General features: G+C 42.4%; 5 protein-coding genes across 5 annotated transcripts; 2 read left to right on the top strand and 3 right to left on the bottom strand.

Moving 5' to 3' along the window:
- Positions 1–735: 735 nt before the first annotated feature.
- BCR41DRAFT_316378 (hypothetical protein) lies at positions 736–3,583 on the top strand. The gene is made up of 5 exons (XM_022021237.1): positions 736–823; positions 949–1,201; positions 2,107–2,186; positions 2,349–3,164; positions 3,292–3,583. The coding sequence occupies exons 2-5, from the start codon at positions 1,066–1,068 to the stop codon at positions 3,418–3,420; spliced, it is 1,161 nt and encodes a 386-aa protein (XP_021886566.1). The 5' UTR covers positions 736–823; positions 949–1,065; the 3' UTR covers positions 3,421–3,583.
- Positions 3,584–4,228: 645 nt separating this feature from the next.
- BCR41DRAFT_391310 (transcriptional coactivator/pterin dehydratase) lies at positions 4,229–4,632 on the top strand (the record flags this gene model as incomplete). The annotated part of the gene is made up of 2 exons (XM_022028342.1): positions 4,229–4,426; positions 4,528–4,632. The coding sequence occupies 2 exons, from the start codon at positions 4,229–4,231 to the stop codon at positions 4,630–4,632; spliced, it is 303 nt and encodes a 100-aa protein (XP_021886565.1).
- A 52-nt stretch (positions 4,633–4,684) lies between these two features.
- On the bottom strand, positions 4,685–6,299 carry BCR41DRAFT_344245 (Alpha/Beta hydrolase protein). Its single transcript, XM_022022465.1, has 2 exons — positions 5,822–6,299; positions 4,685–5,643 (listed from the first exon to the last, which is right to left on the bottom strand). Exons 1-2 carry the CDS (start codon positions 6,279–6,281, stop codon positions 4,781–4,783), a joined length of 1,323 nt encoding a protein of 440 aa, XP_021886564.1. The 5' UTR covers positions 6,282–6,299; the 3' UTR covers positions 4,685–4,780.
- A 234-nt stretch (positions 6,300–6,533) lies between these two features.
- BCR41DRAFT_391308 (hypothetical protein) lies at positions 6,534–7,729 on the bottom strand (the record flags this gene model as incomplete). Its single annotated transcript, XM_022028341.1, has 3 exons — positions 6,534–7,086; positions 7,233–7,360; positions 7,511–7,729. The coding sequence occupies 3 exons, from the start codon at positions 7,727–7,729 to the stop codon at positions 6,534–6,536; spliced, it is 900 nt and encodes a 299-aa protein (XP_021886563.1).
- Positions 7,730–8,534: 805 nt separating this feature from the next.
- Positions 8,535–13,284, bottom strand: BCR41DRAFT_330392 (hypothetical protein). The gene is made up of 3 exons (XM_022021749.1): positions 12,708–13,284; positions 11,354–12,623; positions 8,535–11,265 (listed from the first exon to the last, which is right to left on the bottom strand). Exons 1-3 carry the CDS (start codon positions 13,155–13,157, stop codon positions 8,669–8,671), a joined length of 4,317 nt encoding a protein of 1,438 aa, XP_021886562.1. The 5' UTR covers positions 13,158–13,284; the 3' UTR covers positions 8,535–8,668.
- Between the last annotated feature and the right edge of the window lie 5,046 nt (positions 13,285–18,330).

Raw genomic sequence — 18,330 nt, 5'->3', positions numbered from 1 at the left:
TGGCCATTAACGTTAAATCTTATTCTACTTTTAAGATTTATGGAGATGCACTAAGGGAAAATGAATCGTTATTTTTGTCTCGAGGATTTACTGGACGGGAACGCATGCACAACATCGCACCACAGAGGAGATAAGCCAAGATGAGCTTTCCCTCTGATATCTCGAGGGGTTAGTAGATTTCCTTTCCCTCCCTCATACGAAGGAGAAAGAGTGAAAGAACAAAAGAATGAAATAGTGAAAGGGCGAAAGAATGAAGGAGTGAGGGAATGAAGAGAGAAATAGGGAAAAGAGAAATAGGGATCATTTTGGCTCCCACAATTGATTTGTAAGGATGAACAGCTGAATGCGAATGCTTTGACTGCGCTGTTTCCAAGCGTCATTTTGAGCGCAGTGGAGCAGTGGAGATGTGGTCATAGTCATCATCTTGGAGCATAGAGATATATATTTTATCAACCATGAGAGCAGAAAAACTCCAGCAGTGAGGGATTTGGGCTTAGTCCATGTGTTTTTTGAATGAACACTTTTTTGCGATGTATCGTTTAAACTGCGCACGCTCATTTTTCTTTTTTATCAGGAGGAGGACAAGCAAAACAATGCTTACAATGTATACAATGTATGCAATGGAAAAAATAAAAAAGTAAAAAAGCCGATTATTCATCTGCTTGGCATATCACTTTATTTTTATTAGACCCATGTGGTCTTTTGGGTATTTAAAGAACCATTGGGAGGTCCATGGTTGATTCTCTCTCTTTTCTTTTTCTCAACTCCTCTTCCACTCACTCTTACTACTCGCTCATTCACTTCTCTCAAGCAACCTCAACAAGTACGGTTTCCTCCCTCTATTCGCTATTTACTATTTGCAAGTTTTTTTTTTATCAACCTTCATTTCCTCTGTTCTCATTTTTTTTTTTTTTTTTTTTTTTCCCTTCTCATTCTCTTGTTCATCAGACTTTACTTTCTGTTAAAGACAGCTTGTTCCACTAAGTTACTCTTGATTCAGGGACCTTTTGTTATTATTTTCAGTATTTTTTATACCCTACTCTGTGTGACAAAGTACAGGCAATCATGGTCAAACTGCGCGTCAAAGTTGGAGGAACATACACAGATCTTGCAATCATCAATTGCAATGATGAGTTCCATCCTATTGAGTTTGATGCTCCAGAATTCAAGGGTCGTGCCGTTGTGCGCATCAAGGATTTTGGTAAGTTGAAAAACATAAAAAAAAAAGTTAATGCCTATTCCATTCTTGTTCCCCAGTAAACCCTCTCCTTTCCCTTTTGCTGCGATATTTTTTTTTTACACATGCTGTAATTATATGAATACACCAGGGCTCTCCTCTCTCGTACGACAATTTTTTTTTTTTTTTTTTTTTTCTCCAAAGAGCAGGCGCACGCTCCATCAAATTTGGCTGACTTTTTGGTTGAAAAAAATCAGACGGAGGAACTGTCAGGGAGCACAGGATTCCTAGTCCTTTATTTTATTTTGTTAAAGCTGGAGACAATAAAAACAAAAAAGCCTAGGCAACTAACAATCGGATGAGCAGAATTGCCAAGAAGAAAGGCTTTGATTTCCTTGTGATTGATCAAAATGAAGGCGGCGCATGGACATGGTAACAAACACAGCGCTCTAGATCCTTCAACTTTTTTCAAATCTCGCTTTCAGTACTTACCCTAAAGCACTCGGCAAAAAAAAAAAAAAAAAAAAAAAAAAGCCCTGCCTGTGCAGTGTATCTGTTGGTGAAAGGCTCCATGGATTTGTACAAAGTGGGATCGACCTTAGTCTTTTTTATTGGTGCAGGGAACAGGACCCAAACAAAAAATCCTCCTAATGCAGTTAAAAAGTGCTCTCAACTTTTTCAACAAACTCGCCGCTACTTTCATACTCCATTGAGAAATTATCTTTTTACTGACCATGTTGCTCTATTTTTTCTGTTTCCCTCTAAAAACGTATCTCTTTGGTCGTAAATGTTCTATTTTAACTTGAACAATTTCATAAAATGGATGGCATGGATCACTTTGGACTACTTGCATTTGCATGCACTACCCTATTTTAATTTAAATGAATATCCGCGCGATTTATCAAAACTTATTATCTCAACCTCAACAGTTGGAATCACAAATGATGGCTCCGAACCGATCTACAACTCCGAATACTTTAAAGGACGAAACCGCCGCTTCTCAATTCAGGTAAAATAAGACTAGCAAAGCCTCTTTTTTTTTTTTTTTGAATATTTGTGGAAAAATAGAAGAATGATGCTAGGGTTGTTTTAGGGACAGGAACTTGTCTTGACTGACATGGATTTTCTTTTTTGCCATTTTCTTTAATTCTTTTATGATATATCCTATTAGGTTGAGGGACGATTCAAGCGCGAGTGGGATGGTCAGCAAGTCTACTTTGGAACAGATTTTGATCGTCCTGTAGAATTGCCTGATGGATTCGAGATGATGCTGAAGGTTGCACGCTACATTGATCCTGTTGTCAAGGCGTCATTTACCAAGGATGGAAAGCCCTGGGTTCTCAGTCCGTTGGTTTCCTCCATTAATACAATGTCTGCCTGGCGTCATGGAGACGCCAAGCCTCCATCACCACCACTTACACCTCGACCATCTATGGATATTTCACGAGCCTTCTCCATGTCCGAGAACAGTGTGACCGGTGCAGTATCAAGTGCTTGGGGCTTCTTGGGTAAATTTAAACGCGGTAACCGTAGCTCAGTCATGAGTATTAGTAGTACAGCATCCAACAATGACAGCAACAATGGCAGCAGCTACGGAATCAGCCGAAGTGCATCATCCGATCAGGTCGATAAACTTCGTCAGAACAGCGGACAGACATTGCCTGTACCAGTACCAAGCATCACATCTCCACCCACACCCCAGCCAGAGTCACTCTCCTCGTCCGCTAACTCTGCTGACTGGGATGCTAACAAAGAGCTCAAGAAAATCGCGGCAGCAGTGGATGACAGTGAATTGCCTCTTGGTGAATGGCGTCAGCATGTTGAGGAGGACACCACGTTCTTCCTCCCTGGTCAGGCTAGTCTTACCACTGCTCAACGCAGAAAATACTTTCAGACGGAACAGAGCCGAAAGGACTTTACATATAACAAGGACCTTGTCTATGGCTTTGAGTTCTTTTCGCCACACATGGACTTTAACACGTTCGATGTAAGTAATCAGATTTGAATCCACTATCAGCAACATGCAACGCGATACAGTTCATTATTTGTATAGATGTACTTCAAAGTTGCCGATTCATTTCCTAATAACATGCTATTTTGTGATGGGATAATAGATCCGTCTTGGCCTAAGCATGAATATTCGCAAGTACCTGGCCGAACAACCTGTCAGATACACCTGCAGGACATTGGATGGAAGTACTGTCTTCTGGGCAGTTCAGTTTGAGCTCGTGGATGATGAGTGAAAGACATGAACATTCATGCTACACTCTCCACTTTTTTTTCGACTTCATATTTCCTTTCCTCTCCTCCTTTCTCTAACTTGTTGTTTTATTAGCTACTCTAATTGTTTGTTTGTACTAAATTGCTGTGTTCATCTTTTACTGCTCATTGCATTGTTGCCTATCTTTTTTCTTTTTTAATACTACTCCTCCATTGCTTAATATCTAGAGATGGTCATCCAATTCAGCGACCAACAATACTATAATAATGATAATAAAAAAAAATAATATTACAATGAACAAATACAGTGGATGCAACAATGCCACATGCCAATTGATGGTATTTCAGCGTGACGAGCATGGATGTGTCAAGTTATTGAATGTGTGTGTGACAACAACTTGAAATAGATTTTTTCTCACGCTTCATTCGCTCAACTTTTCTTCCATTGATTCTCTTCTTTTCATTCTCATCTCTACTTCTCATTCACTCACTTATTCACACACCTTCCTATTATCTCGCCCATTGGTAAGCACAACAGACGACAGTTTGTAATCATAAGGATAGTAATTAGAGATAATAAAAATGCTGTCACCGTCTCGGATAATGATTGCGCACACCACAGCAACAGCACGTCGTTCCTTTACAACTGTTTCTTTGCTGGCATCGGTACCAATGCCATTGCGCTGCCCATTGAAAACCCCCTCCTTTACAAAGCACTCACCTTATCGTCCTTCTTCCCTTTTGTCTACCTTGCCAATACTACAACCTTTGTCCACTACCACTATCGTCAATACTATCAATGTACAATCAAAGAAAGAAAAAGAAAAAGAAATGGCTCTCCAGAAGTTGACTCCTCAAGAACAGACTGATGCACTCGCCAAACCAGAGCTCAAGGGTTGGTCTCTAGTTGAAGGTCGTGAGGCCATCAAGCGTACACTCACCTTCAAAGACTTTAACGAAGCCTTTGGTTTTATGACCCGTGTCGCTCTTCATGCCGATAAACATGACCATCATCCTGAATGGTTCAACGTACGTTTCTTCAATGCCTTTGGGAATCCTTTGCAGTGAAAAAAAAAAAAAAAAAAAAAAAACACTTCTTCTGATTGTCTTTTTACAATTGCTCCTGTTAGGTCTACAACCGTGTCGAGATCACGTTGGCCACTCATGATGTCCAGGGTCTTTCTGTTCGGGATATCACTCTCGCCACATTCATCAATCAGATCTATGACAAGTAAACAATTATAATATCAATAATAAAGAGCAACATCAGCAGCAAAAAAAAGTCTCCTACCCAATGCAATGCTGTTTTATTGTACGGGTGCTAAAGAATAATGTATTAAATGTCTATTATTCACCTACATCTATCGAAATGTTTCATGGTATCTATAAGCCATGTCTATACAACATATCAGAGATCTCCAGATACAATTCAATCGCATTGAACAAAGGTGGTTCCTCTGAGGGCTGATCCTTGTCTTCCTCATCATCATTATCGGTCTCGAATGCACCCTTGGGACGGCCCTCAGGATCATGACTCGATCCACCTACGATCCATGGAAATCTAGCACGACTCCATGCTAAAGCATTGACCCAGTTCATTAGATCCATGTGATCTGCATTGGGAATCGTCTTTATATATTTGCCCCATTTCGCACTCTGGACGCTCACAAGTCCATCATTCGGCCCCTCCCGGTCCATGAGCACCTTCCATGAGAATCGAAAGCGTGAAAACAATCCAGGGTTGAAAGACGCTCCATAACTAAAATAGGCAACGTCTGGATCATCCGGTGTCTTTGGATTGAATTCATTTTGAAGATATTCCACCGTCAGATTTTCAGCCGCACCACGCTCGAGCCCTACCGCACCTAACACAGTCCAGAAGGCTTCGAGTCTGTTTCGACCCACTAGATCATACATGATGTAATCTGCAAATGAGGATCCACGATGAGGTGTCCCGAGAGTGGTCAAGGATTTAACTTTGAAGTGACGTGATTTCAATTGAGAGATCAAATAGCGACAGTCGAGCCCACCCATGGAATGTCCAATCATGTTGACTTCTGATCCTTGAGGCACCGTCCGTTCGAGATATTTTGTCAGCTCAGCAGCACGCTTCTCGATCGCCGCAAACGGTGGAACTTTGGCAGTATGAACAACGCATCCAATCTCGGTCAATGCCTCTCGAACGCCATACCAGTAATCAATACTAAGACCAGGGTTTGTTCCAAGCGTGTCAAATCCAAAAAAACCTTGTTGCAAAAAAAAATAAAATAAATATTTTTTTGCCTTAGAACAAAGGAATAATGTATGTCATCATGATGGATGGGTGTCAAATGTTTCTCAGAATCTCATGTCAACCCGGGAGGTTTTTTTTAAAACAAAATAAAATAATAATAAAAAAAAAAGCTTTCCTCTTCTCCATTTTACCATGACAGAGGACAATAGGCAATCGTGCTGCCTGAAACTGTTGGGCATCCTTCTTCTCGTCCACAGCCTGCTTTCGAGGGTCGTCTTTTGCATCCTGTTTAGAGCCATCATCCAATGTAATTTTTGAACCACCCGTATTATTGGATCCTTTCTCTTCATGGCGACGTTTTGCGGCTTCTTTACGACCAAAGGGATCTTGAGAGGAAGCATTTGATTCAGTGCTCTTGAAACAAACTTGTTGAAACAGCAGCGGTAATGGTATTGGTGATGGTGATGACAATGATAATGGCGACGACGCATTGTGTCGGACTACGTTTTTGTTGTAGATCCATTGTGAAAATGTAGACCTACCGCTGCCACTGCCACTGCGTCGGAAATGTGACAGGGTGCGATATTCGTTGCAGCAAAGTACAGATCTGCGGGATGGGGACAATACAGTTGCAGATAAACGAGCGATCATTGTTGATGTGCAGTGATGATGAAAATAGAGGAAAGCAAAAAGGAAAAAGGATTGCACGCGACTACTATCGTTGAAAACTAAAAAAGATTGACACACACTCTCTTGCAGTCACATGCCGAGCCGTTTCTGAATATTTCAAAAATAGCTACTTCTTGTCCATTGTCTAAGCGCTTGGCCCAAGCGCCTGCTTGACTTGAAAGGATATTTGCCACATGGGGGCTCTTATGAATAACAATGATTCAAATTGATTGTTTATTTTTCGACCTTCACAGATTGTAGTGTGACGTCTATTGAGGCCTTCTCATTATTCATACATGTGCCAATGCCTGCGCCCGTACTTGCGCTTACACTACTAACACTCGTATTCTCGCTATAGCTGCTTCCATGATCACCATCACTGGCTCCATGACGCATCCTGGCCTGTGCTCCTTTGCTACGACTGGCCAAATGCTCCTTATAGTAATGGACTCCCCAAACGAGGACATAAAGTAAAATGATTGCCACTGCAGTTCCAACATAAAACAATCCGACGATCTTCCATCCATGCTTGTTATAATCCAAGAACGAATAGACCCACCAGTTCTTTGTCCAATAGTTCACGAACGCAGATAACAAAAACAACAGCATGAAAAAAAGCGCCCAAACCAAATGACGAATATCCAGATTCATCTGCGTGAAGATGATCTCTAGAATCATGAAAATCCCATCTGCTGAATGCTCTGATATGGTTGCCCATTCATACACTCCAGTGTGCGGCTTTTGATGGGCGCGCAACACTGACCAATACACAAGTGGAACTAGAATGCTAAAGTTAATAAAGAGGTGGGGCAAAAAAAAAAAAAAAAAAAAAAAAAAAAAAAAAGGATAGTTCAGCCTCTTAGTACAAAAAAAAAAAAAAAAAAAAAAAATAATGGGGGGGAAAGAAATTCTTGAATCAATTTTTTTACTTACTGGAAAACAGTCAGAGTGCCGTAGAGGATCCAGTAAATGTGTTCTCCAATTTGACTTCGTTGCTTTGTCCAGTTTTCTTTATTCTCCTGAGGGAGTCTACAATATTGGATTGACCTTATCAATGACCACTATTTTTTTTTATCAAAGGAAAAGGAAAGGAAAATAAATGTAAAAAAGCTAGACTCTTTTCTTTTCTTTTTTTTCTTTTTTTTTTTTTTTTAGAGGTTCTTTTTTTTTGTTGTTGCTTTGGGAAAGTACAGATCCTGTTCCTGACTTACGATATAGTAGATCAATAATGCACAAAATGAAATATTGGTGAAAAAGGAGATGAAATAATGAAGACTGGGTGTGGTGGCCAGAGCGCCGATAAGTACTGCGGTCAGGTAAAGAACTCCTACTGCGCGAGTCCACATGAGCACCTTGGGTCCAGAGAGATATGAGGTCACTGAACGTTCCACACCAAGTGTGGTCAAGCGGAAAAATGACGGTAATTTCATTAAAAAAGTAAAGACGAAAATGAAAAGAAACGATTAAGAGATGTTCAGAGATGTATATAGAGACGTAAGTTAGGAGGAAAAAAAAAAAAAAAAAAAAAGGAGAGGTGGGAACAGAAGATGCTGGAAGTGTGGATAAGAGTGAAGGAAAACTGTTGTCCTTTTTGTGAAGAAAGGTGGGCGAATGCAAACGATGGCGCAAAATAAAAATAAAGTAGGGCTAACGAATGGGTCAATGATGAGTGGATATTCCTATGTGTACATGATAAAGTATTTCAGCATGCGGTGCCAGGGATGGAGAGTAGAAGGGAGAGGATGAAAAACAAAGGATTGTGGAGTTAAAGTCGGGTGCGGCTGATCATATCGCCACAGCATCTGTACACATAAATGTAAATGTATGTTATCCTACTGCACATGAACATGTACATTGGCAATCAATCACTCTAATAAAACAAGGAACTGCTGTGCAACAGAGAACATGAGCAAAGGAAAAAGAAGAGAGGAAACAAAGTAACACAGATGACACGAGTATTCATGAAAGATGAGAGCAACAGATAATACAGCCCAAACTTACATTCCTCTCTCTCTTTCCTTTGTTTCATTTGTTCATTTGAATGGCATTTGGCTCACAAACTCTTGATAATCATTAATCCTTTGTACGAAGAGATTAAAGGAAAAGATTATTGGCTGTCCAGTACGGACAATGGTATATCACCCGAATAAGAGGTTTTCATGCAGAAAGATCGTGAAAAGATGTTTGCAGCAAAAAAAAAAAAAAAAAAAAAAAAGTGGAATGGAACGATAAAGCAAACACTGTAAATCCAAGTAATAGCAAATATTTATTTATTAGACAACTTTTCTTTCTTTTCTTTCTTTCTTTTTTTTTAACAGGTCGCGCGCTATATACCACAACAATCCTGTTTTTCAGTGCTAACCTATTTGTTAATTGTTGGGCGATCGAATAGAGAATGTAACAGGCGAGATGCCTTGTCTATTGACGACATCCATCCAATCCTGCGAATTGTTTTTGACTATATCCCAAGCATTTCCAATCTTCTCGACATCCGCCTCAGTGAGAGTGAACTGTTGGAGGACTTCAATGTTATCCAAGGTTTTGGACAAAGTTGACACCATTTGCAAAAGTGAAGATGAGATGGCAGTGACTCCATCCACAACGTTCTGGAAGCGAGGCTGAACTTTGGCAAGTTCCTCGGCGCTCTTTTCGAGGTCACGTTTAACGTCTTTCGTCGTGGAGATAAGCATTACCACATCGGCCAAGGCTAAACTGTCGATAACAGTCTTGATGCTAGCAGCCGTCGCTGTAGCTCCTAGACCGATCCTAGTAGCAAGGGCGACAGCGCTCGTAAGAGGGCCAAATGCCCCAAAGCTTGCCAGGAAGGCAGCTGTGGCAAAGGACAAGGCGATAATATCGGCGATAAGCCAAATGATGGTATCTCTCTGCTTCTTCTCCATTGTTTCAATATCCACATTGAGTTTTGCAATTTTCTCTTGGATAGTCTTGATATTGGAGTTGACTTGCCTCATGGCAAAATCAAAGTCACTTGCAGACCTGGCAAATTCGCTGGCCGCTCGGTTGGCAGATTTGTAAGCCTGCGTCAAAGATGCTAGCGATACCTTGACAAAGGCATCAATCGGTAGTTTGCCCTTCACAACATTGTCCGCTCGATAGCGCTGGAGGATGGCGAGGCTGTAAAGGTGTTGAATCGTATCGTATTCCGTGGCAGCCAATTGGACATATTGAGTTCGTAATTGAGTTGCAACATTGAGAAGGGTTGTCTTTTTTGTCTTTGTCTCGTCCCAGTATGCAATAATATCGCCAAGGTGTGGGAGACGAAGGAGAGTTTCCATCTGGTCAAACACCTGGTCTGCACTGGCCGCTTGATCTTTCATTTTTGGGCCCAGATTAGAGTCAGGAAGCAATGATGTGACTAGGGTAGCGTTGCTTACACTTGGAGTGGCTGCAAGCGTCATAGTGGCTCCCCTGGCGAGCATCATAGTGTTCCCAGCGGGCATCAAGAAGGCAGAAAGGGTAGCAGGAGCACTGCTCTCTATCACGTTGAGGACCTCAGACGCATCCTTGACAATTTCAGACCATTCTGTTTTCATCAACTGGTTATAAAATACTGGATTCTCCATGACCTGTCCTTGGAGGGCCGTGAGGATATTATAGATTGTGCCGAGGTTTCCACTGACACGCTCGCACATTTCGATCCAAGTGAGCGCACTGCCCTGGAAGCTTGCGCCACTATCCTCTAATTCCTTTAGTTTCTTGATGTTATCTTGAAGGCTGGCGACAGTACGATGGAGTCGGTTTTGGATCTCAGATCTCTGCACCGCAATGTATGTTGTTACTGCCACTACTCCTCCTAGATACACATACCAAGGGACACTGATATGGTTCATGTCAGAGTTGGCCCTCGACTGTTCTCCATCGATGTCGTTCTTTGCTTGATTGATGTTCCTTTCCAGATCTTGTTGATATTTGGTGGCCTCGTCCTGGAAGCTCGAAAATGAATTTTTGGCCTTGGCCGCAGAGCTTTGAGCAGCTTCACAATTTGCCAAAGATTTCTTTTGTAGAGCATCGACTTCGGCTTCCTTGTCTGGTGTAGGTGGCTCTGGGAAACGCGAGGACCAGTCGAGGACGACTTGACCCAACTGAATTGTTTGTTGTAACATCGAGACGACGTAAGGCCTCACCTGCTGCAAGGAGCCGTTCATCTTGGATCCTTGGTCCACCAAAGCGGCAGCGTCACTAATTGACAACGCTATCGCTTTAGCTGTAAGAGAGGTGCCCCCCCATACCGACCCATTGGAGCGTAGCGATGCGACATCAAACCAGCGACCTGACATAACCTGCGCCTCTATGCCTGCAACTTCGGTGGCCATGGAAGCGAGAACTGCTTGGTTGATGGTTGCCTCATACCCAGGCAGGTCTCCAGAAGCGAGGCATTGCTGTCCAACCTTGACGAGCTGATGGAACTGTGCGTTACAGTCCCTGACTTCAGACGAAGCCTTGGGCTCGGCAGCTGTCACGTTTCTTGCAAGGCTGAGGAACATAGGCGTTACGCTGGACGCCGATGGGTCGGGGACTTTGATACCCTGCTTGTTTAAAACATCGAGGTATTTTAAGCAGGCATCGCCCATTTGAGTTGTCATGTCTCGGGCCGCTCCAATAGAAGAGTCATCAACCAAGATGTCCATTCCAAGTTGTGCTGCCGTGGCATCGTCCATGGTACCAATTGCGCTTGCATCCACAAACATTCTTCCCCAGAACTCGTTGAGAGTACCGTATTTAGTATCTAGGTCACTATAGCTGTCGACAATGGCTGTCATTTCGGTGATGGCTGTGGTAACATCTCGTATCTGAGCTTCCGTATCGCTAACAGCTCGCGCCATCTCACCCATTTTGATACCCAGGGTAACCATGGCCACGAGTCCCCCAACAAAGAGAACGCCAGCTGCAGTGAGGATCAACGGGTTGCCGCCAAGGGCAAGTCCAAGCACAGCAAGAGCCATACCTGTAAATGAACAAGAGGATATGCAAACAGTGTAAGCAGTGGGTTTTCGATCATGTAAACAAGAAAGTAAAGCGCGTTGATAACTTACCGAGGAACATAGCTCCGACCATACCCCAGAAAGCGGCTTGCAGCTTTGATAAGGCATCCTTTTGCGTCTCGAGCGTTTTTTTAAGCCCCGCCAACTTGTCATTTAGCAGCGTCAACTGAGTCTCGAGTTGGCGGTGCACCCCTTTTAGCTGGTCAGTCATGATATTGACTTCTTGCTTGCACCCTTTGATCTTCGAGCTAAGAATTCTTGACCAGGTTTGTGCATGAACGACGAAACCTTTGGCCTGCTTGATGGCGAGAGTCTTCTTTTCCTCGGGCTCTGTCGTAGAATTGTAGGTGTCGGCGGCGGTTTGGAGCTGTTGAAGATAGTAGTTATGGGTAACGCAGAAGGCTCGAATCCCATCCACCATGGGGTAAACGGCTGTTTGGACTTCAATGTAGCGAGAACGCAGAGTGCGCGTCAAGAGATTTAGATCGAGGATGACACCTGGGGATGCGACGCCAAGGTTGGTAACTCCGTCTTGGCTGATCCATTTGGTCCAGCTAAAAGTGGCATCTTTATCTGCATCTTTCGGGATAGAGATAAGTCTCTTATATAGGAACCCATCGCTGCGTGCTACGACTAGACCAGCCTCGGTCGCGGTGAGCTCTGTAATGGTCGTGTCTGGGGTCTTGTCCGAAACGGTAAAGCTATTGGCCGAAAATTTGACATCCAGATTATAAACATTATTGGCATCATCATAGCCGACGATCTGGTTATCCCAGTAAGCGATACGCGACCATTTGGGTTCGGTAGTGATTTCTTTAGAGGGGCCAAAAGTCAGGGGGTTGAAAGAGGCATTGTTAATCAGGTCATCGCTGGTTAGAACAGCCATGGAAGAATCCGCCTTGAGGACAACCAGATGGAAATCAATGTTCTGACGATCTGCAGAGAGCACGGCGAATGGAATAACGCTACGGAGGTCTGCAGCAGGAAGGACGTTGTCGCCAACCTTTACCCAGCTCGCTTGGTACATGTTGGGCCAGTTGTCGACAGCCTTTTTAAGGTCAGTCTCGTCCTTGTAATGGAGCTTCCTCCATACCGCCTGGCCTATAGCCAAGCAGATATCCCCTTTGAACGGAAAGAGGAAGACATTTTTACCCGGTTTGATTTCGGCGTCCTGCGGAAGGGAGCTAAACAAAGCCCAGGAGTCTTTAAGCGATCCGAGGGCATTGGACTTGGTTTCCACGTACATAATTTTGTTATCCTTGATACCAAGCACTGGCACCGTGTTCAGACTAGCATTGTAGTTCTTTAGGTACGGCTTGACCTAATGAGGGAAGTGCATAGAATATGAATAAATAAAGTATTTCCTATGATAAAACACAAGGATGGGAAAGTCAGCATTACTTACCAAGACTTGGTCAAAGCTCGTGATGATGGGTTCGATGGCCTCCGCCATTTGAGTCAGCGTTTGCGTGCTCTTTTTAAGCCCTTCGGCAGACATTTCTTGCTTAACGTTTTCCACGGGACTAGAGAGGCTAGCGAAGGAAGGCGAAACGGTAGAGACGGCAGAGCCAAGAGAGAACAATGCTTGCGGGGCTACATCGCGGTTTGCTCTGAAGGGGAACTTTGGTTCATCCTTTTTTTCTCTGGCCTCCCTGGAGCCCCTGACAGCATGAAGGGCGCCCCGCACCAAAGCCATGGTGGAATTGAGGGAACTCATGGCCGTAAGCCTGGCTTGTTCGCTCGCAGCTCTCTCAGCGTCAGTCAAAGGCGGAGCATTTGCTGCTCGTCGAGCCTCATTGGTGATGCGTGCATGAAGAGCATCGGCTTGGTTAATTGCATCATTAAAGGATAGCATGTTGGTGTGATAATAGTGCAAGTGGTCTTGGTAGGTAGATAGAGAAGTAGGTCAAATTTGGGATTTGGCAAATCTGCTAATTGACTAGTGTTCTGAACGGGAGCGGAGGGAGCCTTTTATGTTGTTGAACAACGGTCCTTTTTTTTTTTTTTTTTTTTTTTTTTTTTTGTTAATCCCTCTTACCCTCTGACCCTTCAGAAAACTATGCATGAATCCTAAATCCTTCCCTGCACAATCCTCATATAATATGGAAGCAAACGTTTGCAATGCCGGCCTGAGCGCTGCATGATGCCTTTTCATTCATGCTCAAACAATTCTCACGCGAATTTTTATTGTCCGACTTTGGCCATCACGTATTTTATAATACATTTTAAATAAGCCGTGAGGACCACTGCCTCTTTGTGGTGCTAACCTAAGCGCCGTTACGGCAAAAATACCCATCCGATGTCTCTGCCAATTGCCAAAATTACTACCATGGCCAAAATTACTACCATTGCCAACATGTGAAACAAATTGTAAAGGTATGCTTAAGCAGATAGCTGTTAAAGCCATTACCAACACTGATAAAGAGTGGACTACTACAAAGTCTTATCATTTTCATCGAACTTGCAATCTAAAGCTACCTCAAGGGTATTTTGATTATCTACTACCAGACTACTGCACGCATAAAATAACAACAATGAACAATGTGCATGCACTAGACTTGTACACTCTCCTTTTACTATCCATCTGCTCTGCTTGAAGTATCACCATCCATCATTTCTATGCATATTGGCCCTCTTGCTTCGCTTGTATCTAGCGTTCACGCTTCTAGATGCATCCATCTAAAACCACATATTCTGTTTGTTTATGCATTTTCTTCACTCTCCTCTCCAATGTTTCCCTTATTCATCAGCACGTTTGTGTAGCTTTTATTGACAGGAATAAATTTTTTTATAATATTTGTCCATTTCATTTTATGTTATTTTATTTTTTCAGTGGTCTGTGCTGTGTTTACTTTTAAAGTCGTATGATGGCGTGAGAGTGACCTCCGAGGAGATGCATTCCCTAACAGTCTAGCCTCATTTTTTTTTTTTTTTTTTTGTTGGCAGAGGGAATTGTCGAGTGAGAAGAGCAAAAACATCAACCAATTGAAGCGCCTTATTTTCCACCTTTTTGAATTAGCCAATGAGCATCGCAGAAACTTCTTTTGAGGTGTGAGGCTGGCCTAAACTATTCAGGCATATGCGAAAAGCTGTAATGCGTTCTATTTGGTATGTTTTTAAGACAATTGTCTACAATACGTTTGTTTGTTGATGTATGAAATGGGCGCAATGTGTCCTGCATAGCTCTGTCTTGTTTGTTTGTTTGTTTGTTTATTTATATGAAACGCGTTGAAGGAACAAGGAAGCGATCGAGAAAATTAAAAAAAAAAAAAAAAAAAAAAAAAAAAAAGGATAGACGAGTTCAACTAAGTATCCAAAATGTCGAGCGGGTAAATTGTTGGGCTGCATGATTGTTGAGCTGCATAATTGTTGAAGGTATGCTTAGGGCGAAGGGAGAGTCCTCATGCATCTATCTGGAATGACCTCTTCAAGTTGTGTAAAGGGATACAACTACTCCCACAATTAGGACCACAGTAAGAGATATTGTGAGATAGAATATTTTTTATAACTATTGAGGTCCATACCTGGGGCTGCAGTGCTTTTGCAATATCGGTTACCAGGCTCGCGACCAGGTCGCGCTTTGGTCCCTATAATAACTGGACAAAATCACGGCAGTTTGTTAATCAGCAGGCGCCAACAGATATTTCTATGTGATGCGGGGGTTTTAGTGTGATGTGATGGGTAGCAGTGGTTGCGGATGGATGAAGTCGGTTGGGTTTTGGTGGCGATGCTGAGCAAGTCTGGGCCTTGCTGTAGGATTGAGATAGCAGAGGTTGTCGTGTTCGAGGCCAGACATGGAATCATGCGTGGCCGTAATGCCTATCTTTGGGTCCTGCGAAAACACTGGAAACCTCAAGCAAAGGACAGGGAGAATAGATAGGCAAAGCGGTGGGTGACCTTCCGTACATTGATAGCCTTAGAGTGCTGTTTACATGCCAGCACTTTGGCAATAGGGATGGGTTAGCACTATTTGCTCTGCTGAGCACCGAGGTTATGCAACCTGTATGTAGGCCTACTTGATTTATTGCCAGCAGGGTCTTGTCGTAGAAGCTGCCATGTCGAACGTTATTCAGAGGACACCCTATGCATTGGGGCATTATTCATATTTGTAATACGACTTTTGTAAATGATCTAAAATTAAGGCAGAGTAACTGATTTCTTGAAGTCCGACTTGGTGTTAGAAGCGCGTTCATACAAATATATAATACATATACTACTGAGCAAAAATACGCCAACGGCCTTAGTCATCGCTTAGGTAGGCACTGTCCATACTTGACATCAATAAAGTCCCGGCCATCTTCTACATCACTAATATGTATGAAACTTTCAGCTTGATTCCTTATTGAATAAGTGGTCGTTGACACAATTTTTGAGGTAAAAAACCGGATAAACCGATTCTTTGCTCTTTCTTAGCTTTGACCTGCTTGCATCAAAGCCCGTGCCCTCTAAATGCCATGATAGTAGTCTCGTAGAACAACCTCCTCCCTGAGGCAGATATGTGAAGTGAAAGTCGCGTAAAATCATATGGGGAAATATTACTTTTTGCCTCTTATTCTTCATTTGGCATACCAACCAACGATGCCCTGCTTGAGGAAGATAATTTGAACTGCGAGCTACCGAACACTATGATATTAAGTAATAGCGTCAAATAACGAAGCGGCAACTGTGTTTTGCTATGATACCCTAGTAAAATTGACAGGAGTGATATCTCTTTACTTCATATCGGCTTCAGATGGGAAGTTAATTAGCTGAGATTTAGGTATATGGCCCAGTGCCGTGTCTTCTACAAAAGCCGATACTCAGGTCATAAAGTTAGGCCATTGCTGGTGATATCCAACGTCAAATTCAAAAAAATACCATATGATTTTAGCGACTCTTACCTCACAAATCTGCCACAGGAAAAAAGCTTGCTCTGCGAAACTACTATCGTGACGCCTAGAGGGCACGGGCTTTGATGCAAGCAGGTCAAAGCTAAGAATCGGTTTATCCGGTTTTTTACCTCAAAAATTGTGTCAACGACCACTTATTCAATAAGGAATCAAGCTGAAAGTTTCATACAAATTAGTGATGTAGAAGATGACCGGGACTTTATTGATGTCAAGTATGGATAGTGCCTACATAAGCGATGACTAGGAAACGGAAAGAAGATTCAGAAAAAAGAGGACCATTGGTGTATTTTTGCTCAGTAGTGTATATAGACATATATTGAAAAGATTTGCGTTTAAATAGCCAAGCAAGCTCCAGAGAGTAGATCGCTTCAGCTGATTGCAGCTGAGATCTATAGAATGGTTAGCTTGGTGCCCTTGGCGAAGTTAAAAGCCTTGTCCAGATTTAAGGCTTTAAGAATGGCCTGAACTAGGGGCTATGAATGAACTGGATGGTATAGAGAATGAACAAATGACTGGATATACTATTCTTGAGCGGAATGCTGGAAAAAGAACTCATTGTAGCCAAAATGATAAGGGTGATATTGGCGAAGTAATCTCATTTTTTCTCTGGTTACAGCCGTAGTTTAACTTCTATGTCAATTTTTGCATACAAGATTATTGCTTGCAAACACAGGTACGTCTGTGCTAGTGCTTTCTGAATCGACAATTAATGTCTCCACTGTCTCGCAGAGTTTTCGAGGCCTCATCCTCATTTTCCATATCATATGTCCATTTGTCGAAGCGAACTTGCAGTGTGGAACATCTAGCTGCTTCAGTCCGGCCAACTATCTGAAAAGTACTTCCATACCTTCATAAAAGAGAGGAATAAATCAGATAAACTTGCAAGCACTCAAGGGCCCTGAAAGAACGCTACCCTACAGAAATCATCGTGATTTGGTTGCTAGCCTCGCTTTTATCGACAAATTCCAGTGCAGCCAAACCTGGACATCTTCTGACCATCATACTGAGGCAGCACGATGATGTGTACGGTTGTAGAGGGTTGATTATCCTGACAGAATTAATACTTATTGCCTGCATATTTGGGAAAATGTGTTCACTTCCCTCGCTATCCATGAAGTTGATGGTATCTGGTATATGGACATACAATCCAAGTTTAAGCACCTAACTTGAGTTGTGAATCTTAATAAGGCTCAAAAGCTCAAACCGGTGCGGAATACATCCTTGATTTGTATTCGATGCGCCAGAGGCGATTATATCCCTGCAATGCATACTTCCATGAAGCATCGTCTCGAAACCAAAGTTCCTCAATATACTTCTTGTTATTCTGTAGCGCCTCGGCAGTAGGGTTATCTTTTTGGAAAAGGCAAGATCACAATCCTTCTCCATATAAAACTAATAAGAAACCTATGATAAGTCTTTGAGATGCGGATACACCAGTAGCATCTCCCAGAGCCATTATGAATGCTTGTAACAGCCAAAGTGGAATTTAGCCACGGTGAAGTTGTGAGTTTTGACGAGGTTCGAAAGTTCAGCCGGTTCGAGGGACTCCCATAGGACCCTATTTTCGCATGCAATGAACTGATGGCGATCACATCTCTCAATGACCGATACTCTTGTAAAATGCCATCTGATAGAAAATTAATCCCCTCAGTGTATTTCTTGAGTTTCTGCAGTGCTTAACCAGTAAGCTGTTATTTTTTTTTTTTTTTTTTTTTTTTTTGGAAAGGTGAGTTGATCGAGATTTCCCTCCATGTGAACCTAATAAAAGTAGAGTAAATATCTTGGAGACGCGAATACATTTCAAAAGGTCTTTTCGATTGAGGAAATCGCCAATAAGTGCGATGATTTCTGCAGCCTCCAAAGGATTCAATTTGGCATTGGTGATGTTGTAAAGAGAGGATGCTGATGGAGCGCAGTTATGGATAGGCATAGGCATGTCAGTGCAGGACCACGTCGTTTGGTCAGGACAAATTTCATTAGGTATAACATCATGTCAGCTTTGGGTGAAGTTATCATACATTGAATTCAATCTAATTCTGCTTTCAAGCAATAAACAAGTCAAAGAACTTGAACCAACTACTACACTAATTTTTTTTTTTTCTATTATCGCTTATCCTCAAGAGGTGTACAGAAAAAAGC

The sequence above is a fragment of the Lobosporangium transversale genome (assembly GCF_002105155.1).
Source record: "Lobosporangium transversale strain NRRL 3116 chromosome Unknown BCR41scaffold_1, whole genome shotgun sequence".
In the NCBI taxonomy this organism is placed as follows: Eukaryota; Fungi; Mortierellomycota; class Mortierellomycetes; order Mortierellales; family Mortierellaceae; genus Lobosporangium; species Lobosporangium transversale.
Note: the sequence above shows the minus strand (reverse complement) of the source record. Positions and strands in the feature narration are given on the sequence as shown.

Bases quoted from the DNA above. Each gene is read 5' to 3' on its own strand.
- BCR41DRAFT_316378 (XM_022021237.1), top strand. From the start codon at position 1,066: ATGGTCAAACTGCGCGTCAAAGTTGGAGGAACATACACAGATCTTGCA. The intron at 1,202-2,106 runs GTAAGTTGAAAA...CAACCTCAACAG, and splicing joins TGTGCGCATCAAGGATTTTG to TTGGAATCACAAATGATGGC. The intron at 3,165-3,291 runs GTAAGTAATCAG...ATGGGATAATAG, and splicing joins TGGACTTTAACACGTTCGAT to ATCCGTCTTGGCCTAAGCAT.
- BCR41DRAFT_344245 (XM_022022465.1), bottom strand. From the start codon at position 6,281: ATGATCGCTCGTTTATCTGCAACTGTATTGTCCCCATCCCGCAGATCT. The intron at 5,644-5,821 runs GTAAAATGGAGA...TTTTGCAACAAG, and splicing joins GCCTATTGTCCTCTGTCATG to GTTTTTTTGGATTTGACACG.
- BCR41DRAFT_330392 (XM_022021749.1), bottom strand. From the start codon at position 13,157: ATGCTATCCTTTAATGATGCAATTAACCAAGCCGATGCTCTTCATGCA. The intron at 12,624-12,707 runs GTAAGTAATGCT...TTCCCTCATTAG, and splicing joins CGAGCTTTGACCAAGTCTTG to GTCAAGCCGTACCTAAAGAA. The intron at 11,266-11,353 runs GTAAGTTATCAA...GTTCATTTACAG, and splicing joins GGTCGGAGCTATGTTCCTCG to GTATGGCTCTTGCTGTGCTT.